Source organism: Lynx canadensis, chromosome A1 (assembly GCF_007474595.2).
Source record: "Lynx canadensis isolate LIC74 chromosome A1, mLynCan4.pri.v2, whole genome shotgun sequence".
Lineage (NCBI taxonomy): Eukaryota > Metazoa > Chordata > Mammalia > Carnivora > Felidae > Lynx > Lynx canadensis.
Window position 1 is genome coordinate 111,206,352 of NC_044303.2, and position 9,157 is coordinate 111,215,508.

Here is a 9,157-nt window from a genome sequence, read left to right on the forward strand (position 1 = left end):
AGTTGGCAGGTACTTAAGGCCTACGATTTGATTCTCACTCATCTCTTAAAAAAAGATAAGTGTGTGTAGCAATGGCCATAAAGATGGCATAAACTTCAGAAAGAAATAAGGAAATAAAGGCTGGTCTGCCTCAGTGGGGGTGGGGGGGTGGGGTGGGAGGGAACACCATAAAACAGAATCAGACTTGAAGATACATTGTTGAAAAATCCAAATTGTAAAATTCATTACCTACAATTATTACATCAACATAAAAAAAATAGGGATTTTTTAACAAAAAGTTTGACATTCAAAAAGAATAAAAAAAGGCATGATTTATAAATCCACAAATATCCATGCACACTTTTAGAATGATAGCTACTGGAAGAATGAGACCTTTTAAAACTCCAATCTAGACAAGACTATCTATCATTCCAACTGCCTCTTGATTTCCTACAGGTTGAAATACCAGGAATCTTAAGAGAGCTGCTGTGGTCAATGTCACATTCATCCCAGCCTCCTTCCTAAGCTGATGTTGAAAATGTGATGAATCTTCTGCCTTAGCTTTGATGCTGGGGGAAAAAAAAGAAAAGGTTATTGAACTATGTAGTCCAGCCAATCAAATCCATAAATTAAAATACAGCAGTGATACACTATTTATGTACTACCTACGTGGAAAGCACACTCAGGAATTATTTTACTACATATAGAAAACTCAACAAAACAATGAACATAACCATCCATTTGGAACCTAGAGCCTAATTTTTTCTCTTGTCACTTGTGATCTATAAATGTCACAATTAAAAGTGATGAGAAATACCTGAAATATAACTTTTTTCATGGCATGCTCTGCAGTGAAGGGTTCTAAAAGCAGAATCACACAAACACTGTTCTAAATTAAAATCAGTTGAATCCAGGTAGTAATTCACAAGATTTCACATTGACTCAGGATAGTTAGGAGATGTGAAGGTTATTTATGTATTTCTGGATTTCGCACTATTAAAAACTGTAAATGCATGTCTTCAAATAGTGGCAAAATGAAGCAAATATATTCTTTCTGGGTGCTCTCTAGCACCTTTGATAAATTTAAACTTGGCTTTAGACAACTTTTAAGCTGGGTGTGAAGAAATCATTTTGGCTGTCACCTTGTATTCGGATTTCCTTAACATTCAGCAATGTGAGTGAATCAATCTGAGAGTCTTTTCAGTAATCAGAGTTTTCAAGGTATGACCTATTTCCTAGCTAAGCCTGTCACTTCAGTCTTTCTGAGCAATGAAAAAGCAAAATTCCTTGGGAAAAGCAAAATATAACAAGTCTTCCTCCTGTTAGAAGAATACAACATCACCTAAAGAAACCATCTTTAGTCTGAAGGAAAAGAAAACCCCCTAAGATATCTTTCAAATTTCCAAAAGGACAGAACAAGACTACAGCAGCACAAGCTTGCCACAGCTTTGGCTGCTGCAAATACGGTCTTTGACATAAGGTGTTAGCACATGATTCTCTCATCCTGGGCACCAACCAGGCGACACACTGGCCTGTGGGGTCAGATAAAGCTTTTCTTGCTTTTTCTATTTCTGGTGGATAAAGGGGGAAATGTAACTCCACTAATCTGACAAGCTGCATTTCTTTTACATTATTATTTTTTTATTTTAAAAAAAAAATTTTTTTTCAACGTTTATTTTTTTTGGGACAGAGAGAGACAGAGCATGAACGGGGGAGGGGCAGAGAGAGAGGGAGACACAGAATCGGAAACAGGCTCCAGGCTCTGAGCCATCAGCCCAGAGCCTGACGCGGGGCTCGAACTCACGGACCGCGAGATTGTGACCTGGCTGAAGTCGGACGCTTAACCGACTGTGCCACCCAGGCGCCCCCATTATTATTATTTTTTTTTATTTTTTTTTTTAAATTTTTTTTTTTTCAACGTTTATTTATTTTTGGGACAGAGAGAGACAGAGCATGAATGGGGGAGGGGCAGAGAGAGAGGGAGACACAGAATCGGAAACAGGCTCCAGGCTCTGAGCCATCAGCCCAGAGCCTGACGCGGGGCTCGAACTCCCGGACCGCGAGATCGTGACCTGGCTGAAGTCGGACGCTTAACCGACTGCGCCACCCAGGCGCCCCAATTTTTTTAAAGATTTTTTTTTTTTAATGTTTATTTTTGAGAGAGGGAGAGGTGCAAATGAGAGTGCAGGAGGGGCAGAGAGAGCAAGACAGAGAATCCCAAGAGGGCTCTGCACTGTCCACACAGAGCCCGACATGGGACTCAAACTCACGAGCTAGGAGATCATGACCTGAGCTGAAATCAAGAGTTAGACACTTCACCAACTGAGCCACTCGTGCCCCTGCATTTGTTTTAACGCTCACAATTAACTGCTGCCTTAAAATCACATCTCCTTTCACCAAGGGAGTGGCTGTTCCATTACCTTAGAGCTTGCCAAGACTAGACACAATGCACAGAAAGAACTTCTTGAAATGCAAGCACTCTTGTTTTCCTACTTTCTCTTTCACATTTCATATATAGTCACTTTCTATACTGCCATGTTCCTTCTTGGATAAAAATGTTCTCAGGAAAAATGGACCAAGAAATTCAGCTGACAAATTCTATGAGCCAATAATGACAGCTTCCTAGTTAATCACTCCTCTTTCTCCTTAAGACCATGGTCTGGAAATATTAACTCTGACAGTCAGAGTAATAACACCTTTCCTGAGTGAGCTGCTGCTCTTTGTTAAGTATTGCTCACTAATGGATAAAGCTGGTCAACCACAAAGGCTGCTAGCAAGTGGCCAGGGATGGCTGTTAAATAACAGATTGTTTGCTCAATATATTTGTATTTGAGTCAAAAGAAAAATCATACCCTCCATCTATTTGATATACCAATGCTCATTTCTTCTCTGGGACCAAAATAGTTAAGAGTTGGAGAGACTACAGAGATGTATTTGCCTCAAAAGTGCAGAATAACTACAAAATATTTTTAAATCTTAAAGACATTATGTCCTAAATTATCTTCACTGTCCAGTCTCAAGATACCAACAATTCCAGTTGATTCATTTCTTTTTGCTAGCCAGCTTCAAAACCCACCTAAATTCTAATTTCAGAGCTTAAGATCTATTCTGGGCAGAACTACAACAGACATTTTCAGGTACATGGCTCAATATCAAGCTTTTTCGGTCTCTGGGCTGGCATTATTGTTTAATGTTTGCTAGCCTCTATCACATGCAAACACCTCAGGCAAGAGACAAAAGAACGGCGAAGTCTCCACAACACTTTCCAGGAGCCTCTCAGGGATATCCTTCAACACCACATGAGTCTGTCATAGCACACACATCAGAAGACTTCTTAGGATCGAAGTATCTACAAGAGTCTTTTTTTTTTTTTTTTAAGTTTATTTATTTATTTTGAGAGAAAGCATGAGCAGGGGAGAGGGGGAGAGAATCTCAAGCAGACTCTGTGCTGTCAGCGTGGAGCCTGACATGGGGCTCCATTTCACAAACTCTGAGATCATGACCTGAGCTAAAATGAAGAGTCAGACGCCTAACCAACTGACATTTTATTTGAAGGACGCTGAGACACACATACTCTTAAAAACACTCTAGAAGTATAGGCTCCCCACAGGCCTCTTCCAGGTGACAACATGAAAATAATTAGTCTGCGGGCAGAGCTGCTTTCAGGGATACTGGGTTCATGCCTGAGGACTCTTCTCTGGATGTTGACACTATGAAATAACAGTGTCAAAAATGAATATCACAGGGCAGAGGATCCCTACATTTTTGAGGTTCAAGACCCCTTTACAATATTAACAGCTTCGAGAGACACCCTAGCACAACACACACACACAAATTTCTGCACACCAGTCTATGGTCATGTCAATCAATTACAAAACCTCCTTAGTCTCTCCTGATCTGCAACCCAAACACCACAAAGCGTCCTTTTTTGTTTTTTGTTTTGTTTTGGTTTTTGGTCTTTTTAAAGTTTATTTATTTTGAGAGAGAAAAAGTGCAAGTTGGGGAGGGGCAGAGAGAGGGGGAGAGAGAGAATCCCAAGCAAGCTCCACACTGTTAGCGCAGAGCCTGATATGGGTGGGGCTCAAACCCATGAACCATGAGATCATGACCCAAGCCGAAGTCAGATGCTTAACTGACTCAGCCACCCAGGTGCTCCTCCATGAATGGTTCTGATCTCTCATAGTCCAGCATGACTGGAAAGACTATGGTTACATACAAGACAGAGAAATGTAACAGAAAACTGATGTGAAAAGTCTTTAGGGAGGGCACAATACCTCTTGGAAGCAAAAAGCAAGGAAAGAATCTGCCACAAGCAGTTAGGAAGTAAAAGTTCATCCTACTCCTCCTGCCTACGCCTCCCCATGGGGTGCACTCAGGCAGCCAGCAACTATCTAGCTGCTCCGTGACTGAGCTCCAGGAACCTTACCACTATGGGACATTGAAGCACTGACTAGAGGTTTTTTTTAAAGTATTACAGAAGACGATCCAAAAAGTCAAAAACTTCAAATTCCTGACTTCCAACTTCAGATTAAAAAAGTATATATATATATATTTATATATATATATATATATAAATATATATATAATATTTTTATATATATATAAAAATATATATATAATATATTGTATATATATTATATATATATATATATATTTTTTTTTTAGCAAAACTATGAGTGGGGTATGATGTTTGAGGCTGAAGTACTTTCTGGGAAGCTGAAGTTTTGATTAGTTCCTTGATACCCACATAGAAGGGAACCTCTTTATATGTTCTGCCTCCCAAAATAAGACCCAACTGGGGCAAGGCAAGGGCTTACCTATGTTTCTGAGGATAGAACTAAAACAGGGGGCATGAGTCTTTCACTCTATCGGTTTGGTCAATTTTGTAAGCTTTTTCTGAGCTGCTCTAGGGTAAGCCTATACTAGGTTTTGGAGACAGAAGGACTAAAACTTTAGGCACCATCTCTCCCCTTGAGAAGCTTACAATCCTCTAAAAGAGGCCTGAGTAAAGTGCCAAGGAAACGAACTTTGGGAGAGGGAGCAATTAATTCTACTGCCTAAAAAGGCCAAGGGAAATGAGAAAAACCATGTTTGAGGGGGATTTTGAAAAGCAACCGGGATGCCCAGCCCCATCATCTGAGCTGCTTTCTGCCACTCTCCAGGGCCCCAGCACCAGGACCCAGATACAAGGCTCCACAGGCAACAGCTCACCATATAAAGTGTACAACTTCAAATCAGACTAAGCCCTACAGAACAGGGAACACCTATATGTGAGCATTATTCCATCTACATTCCCATCAGCAAGTCAGAAGGGCCAAACAAGTCTGGTTAGACTCTCACCCATTGGGGTAAAAATGTTACCAAAAAGATTTTTTCAATAAGTGTAAAAAAGTAGCACTCTAGCCAACATTTTCTTAAAAAGTAAGCAAAAAGCTCAAAACAATGTTCATAAAGGAAGTTTGGAGGAGTGCCTGGCTGGCTCAGTCAGTGGTGCATGTGACTCCTGATCTCAGAGTTGTGAGTTCCAGCCCCATGTTGGGTGTAGAGATTACCTAAAGATAAAATGTTTTAAAAAATAAAAAAGTTTAGAGGTTGAGTTTATGTATTACTCTACCAAAAATGTGTAATTTAGTTATCTAGCTGTGAAAAGGTTTATACCAATTACAGAGAAATAAAAGTAAAAAGGCACGTTAAGTGTCCACGGATAAATGAAGGGATAAAGATTACATGCTATATATGTATGTATGTATGTATATGTGTGTATGTGTGTGAAATGGAATACTACTCAGCCATAAAAAAAGACCTTGACATTTGCAACAACATAGGTGAACCTAGAAGGTATTCTGCCAAGTGAAATAAGTCAGACAGATGAAGACAAATGCTGACAAATGATTTTACTTATATGTGGAATCTAAAAAAAAAACGAACAAATAAAACAAAAAGATTCGCAGACATAGGAAACAAACTGATGGTTACCAGATGGCAGGTGGGTACTGAAGTGAAAGGGATCAAGAAGTACAAACTTCCACTTATAAAATGAGTAAGTCATGAGGATGTGATGTACAGCACAGAGAATACAGTCATTAATACTATAAAAGCTTTGTGTGGTGATAGATGGTAACTAGACTTCTCATGGAGATTATTTTATAATGTAAAAAAACATTATGATGTACACCTGAAACAAACAGGATATTGTAAGTCAATTATACTTCAGTAACAAATTTTTAAAATTTTTTAATGAAAGGGCTTAAATCCTTGAGGAGTAAACAAGAACATCCAGAAAACAATATACTCTAACATATATCATCATAAAGGCAGGGTCCATTAACTCTATACCATTTCAAATGCACTGAGAAATCCTGTTTACCTTTTTCATTAATTCACTTCTGGTAGTAAACTGTGGCAGGTCTTCCACTTCAATCCCATCAGCCATTTCCATCACTTTGTCTAAAAGGTCTTTGTTGTAACTGCACAATAAAAAGTAGTAAGATAAAAACCCTGGAGGAATTACTTGTCACTGTGGACTAATAAGAAATTGCAAGTAGCTGGACTGTGAACTCGACTCTTAGAGCTCTGATGTGATACTACAGGAAAGGGACACATGTTCAACAGTAAATTTGGAAACAGTTCTTCCGGCTTGTGGACTCAGAAGTGGCTCTAGGAATGCCAATAGAGCAGTCGTTTCAAGACTTCCAAACCAAAAAAGGATTTACGAAAATAGACGCACTATACATCTGGCAGTACATATGCATGGATACAGTATGAGGACCAAATTTTATTTTTTAAACACATGGAATTCTGGTCTAATGTAATCATTATTTGTTCATTTGTCCAATTTTCTGACATTTACCTAATCTTGGAACCCATTACCCAGGATTTCCCAGGAGCACCTAGAAAATAGAGAAAAAGCCTTTGGCACTGCTTCTTCAAATCCTGTTCTAATAAGCCCCAACATCTGAAAGCAAAACCAAGTGGCTAGGGGTTGGAGGGGCCATGTGACCAGAGTCAGACATCCATAAGGTGCACAGAAAGCAGGACTAAGCCGAGTCCTCTTATTATCCTAACAATTTCAGGACGCTAAAATAAAAGGATGTGGAGCTTCAAGATTTGACACCTTCTTCAATGAGAGGGTACAGGCACTTCAAAAGCAGTCTCTTGAAGGCATCTGTTATTTTTATATCTGTAAAGGCAGAGAGGCAATGGCTGGCTCTTGCTAAGGGTCCAACAGAGGGGAGAGTGGGGAGAAAAAGCCAAAGGCCACAAATTACATCCTGCCATAATTGGTAAAATCTACTAATCCTGTCAAAAACCATCCGGCCCTCTCTCAGCTACTTCATATGTAAATTGGAGACCTCAGTTTCTGTCTCTGCACGTTTGCCACGTGGGTGGAAGGAGCTAAGGCACTTAAAAATGTACTTGGCAAAGATGATAGTTTAAATTAATAGTAATAATACACATAACAATGGCATTTTAGAGCTCACCAAAGGTTGAGCTCTTGCTAGATAGCAGCCTGTGCTAGGTGCTTTTTTTTAGTCTTTAACATTGCAGTCATCACAACTCACTTTCCAAATGAGAAAACTGAGGCTCAGAGGTTAAATACCTTTCCAAAAGGGCGGACTAACGTGGTCAACAGCCACAGGTTAGAGCGCCAGGAGGTTGGGGGCGCGGTCAGCACTGGCAGGGGGGGCTCAGCCCAAGGGGAGGGTTGCAAGTCTGAAGGCAGGGGACAGGGTCAGCCAGCCCGCAGGGGTCCGCACCTGCAACCCAGGAAGAGGTGGTTGGCCCACACCATGGAGAGGGACAGCAGCTGGTCCAGGCGGCCACCGCCATCTGGCGGGTCGCGGTAGTCCGGCAAGTGGCGCAGGATGAATTCCATGCGAGCCTTCCATTGCTTCTCGCTCTCCGAGTAGGAGCGGAACTGCTCCGCGAAGTCAGCCGCCTGCCGCACCCCCGAAACCAGCTCCGCCACCGCGGCAGCCGCCTCGCCACCGACCATGGCGCCCTCCGCCGCCGAGGGCCGCACCCGCCCGCCGCCTTCCCGACTCGCACCGCGCCACTTCCCGGCGGCTAGAGCGGCCCTAGCGGCGTGCGACTGCTAGGGACGACCGGCCTGGAGCGCCCTCGCCGGGAGCGGCGGCCTCACCGGCCCCGGCCCCGGCCCCTCAGACCTCCGCAGTCCCGGGCGCCTGGCGTGCGTCCACCCAGGAGTCGCAGGGGCCGTTCTCAGTCGACCCGCGGGGAACCGGTAGGGAAATGGAGGCCCCAAGCACAGAGACGGAGTGCCCCTCTCCCATTCGGCAGCTCGGTACCAGCCACAGTTGTGCTATGTCCTTGCCCTGGGGCTTTCCCCAGCACCCAGCCCTCAGATGGATGCTCTCAGTTCTGAGGGCTTATATGTGTAGCTACTTAGGGTCTTTGATTAATTCCCAAAGGTCTCGACACCCATTCAGGTTGTGGCCCACCTTCCCGGAGCCAGCCACTCAGCCAATTAAATACCTGCCAGGCCTTTTGCTAGATGCTGGGGATGCAAGAGAGCAAACTCAAAGCCCTGCTTTAATGAACTTTGCTGTCTGCTGGGGGAGGCAAACGTGAGTGAAATAATTGCTTGAGTGAAAATATTCAACGTTGGCAGATGTTCATAAGAAGGCCCAGAGTGTTAGGAGCATGAATAAGCAAGGGACCTGATCCAGACGTGAGTATCCAGGAAGTGATATAGGAGAGCAGAGAGATGAACAGGAGTTAACCACGTAAAGAGACATAGGCCATGGTAAGACCCAGTCTGGCCTGGTAAGAACAGGCCAAGATCTGTGTGACAGGGTTCTACAGTGGGGGACAGTGAAGGAGATGAGGCAGCAAAGATCAGCAAAAATAGCTGGCCATGGTAGGGACTGTGGTCTAGTTCCTAAGAGGAATGGGGAGCCTCTGAAGGATTTTAACCAGAGCAGTGACACCTCTGTTTCCAAAAGATGTTGGAAAGAATTGGAATGGATGTGTCCATAGGAGCTGAGCAGGTGAACTAGCATAACTCTGGTGTCTGTTCAGGTGTCAGGTAGCAGATCCACTGAGAGAAGAGCTTACTTGTAAGTAGTGAATTTCCTATCCCTGGAAGCATTCAAGCACAGCACTTGGGAAATCACTTGAGCCCCCTTCAGCCTTGAGAGATTATTGACCTAAGAGG

At 42.8% G+C, this 9,157-nt stretch overlaps 1 protein-coding gene across 1 annotated transcript; it reads right to left on the bottom strand.

Annotated features, from left to right (window-relative positions):
• Positions 1-178: 178 nt before the first annotated feature.
• Positions 179-8,013, bottom strand: CDKN2AIPNL (CDKN2A interacting protein N-terminal like). The gene is made up of 3 exons (XM_030318396.1): positions 7,737-8,013; positions 6,347-6,446; positions 179-548 (listed from the first exon to the last, which is right to left on the bottom strand). The coding sequence occupies exons 1-3, from the start codon at positions 7,973-7,975 to the stop codon at positions 537-539; spliced, it is 351 nt and encodes a 116-aa protein (XP_030174256.1). The 5' UTR covers positions 7,976-8,013; the 3' UTR covers positions 179-536.
• Between the last annotated feature and the right edge of the window lie 1,144 nt (positions 8,014-9,157).

Bases quoted from the DNA above. Each gene is read 5' to 3' on its own strand.
- CDKN2AIPNL (XM_030318396.1), bottom strand. From the start codon at position 7,975: ATGGTCGGTGGCGAGGCGGCTGCCGCGGTGGCGGAGCTGGTTTCGGGG. The intron at 6,447-7,736 runs GTGCGGACCCCT...TTTATTGTGCAG, and splicing joins CACCTCTTCCTGGGTTGCAG to TTACAACAAAGACCTTTTAG.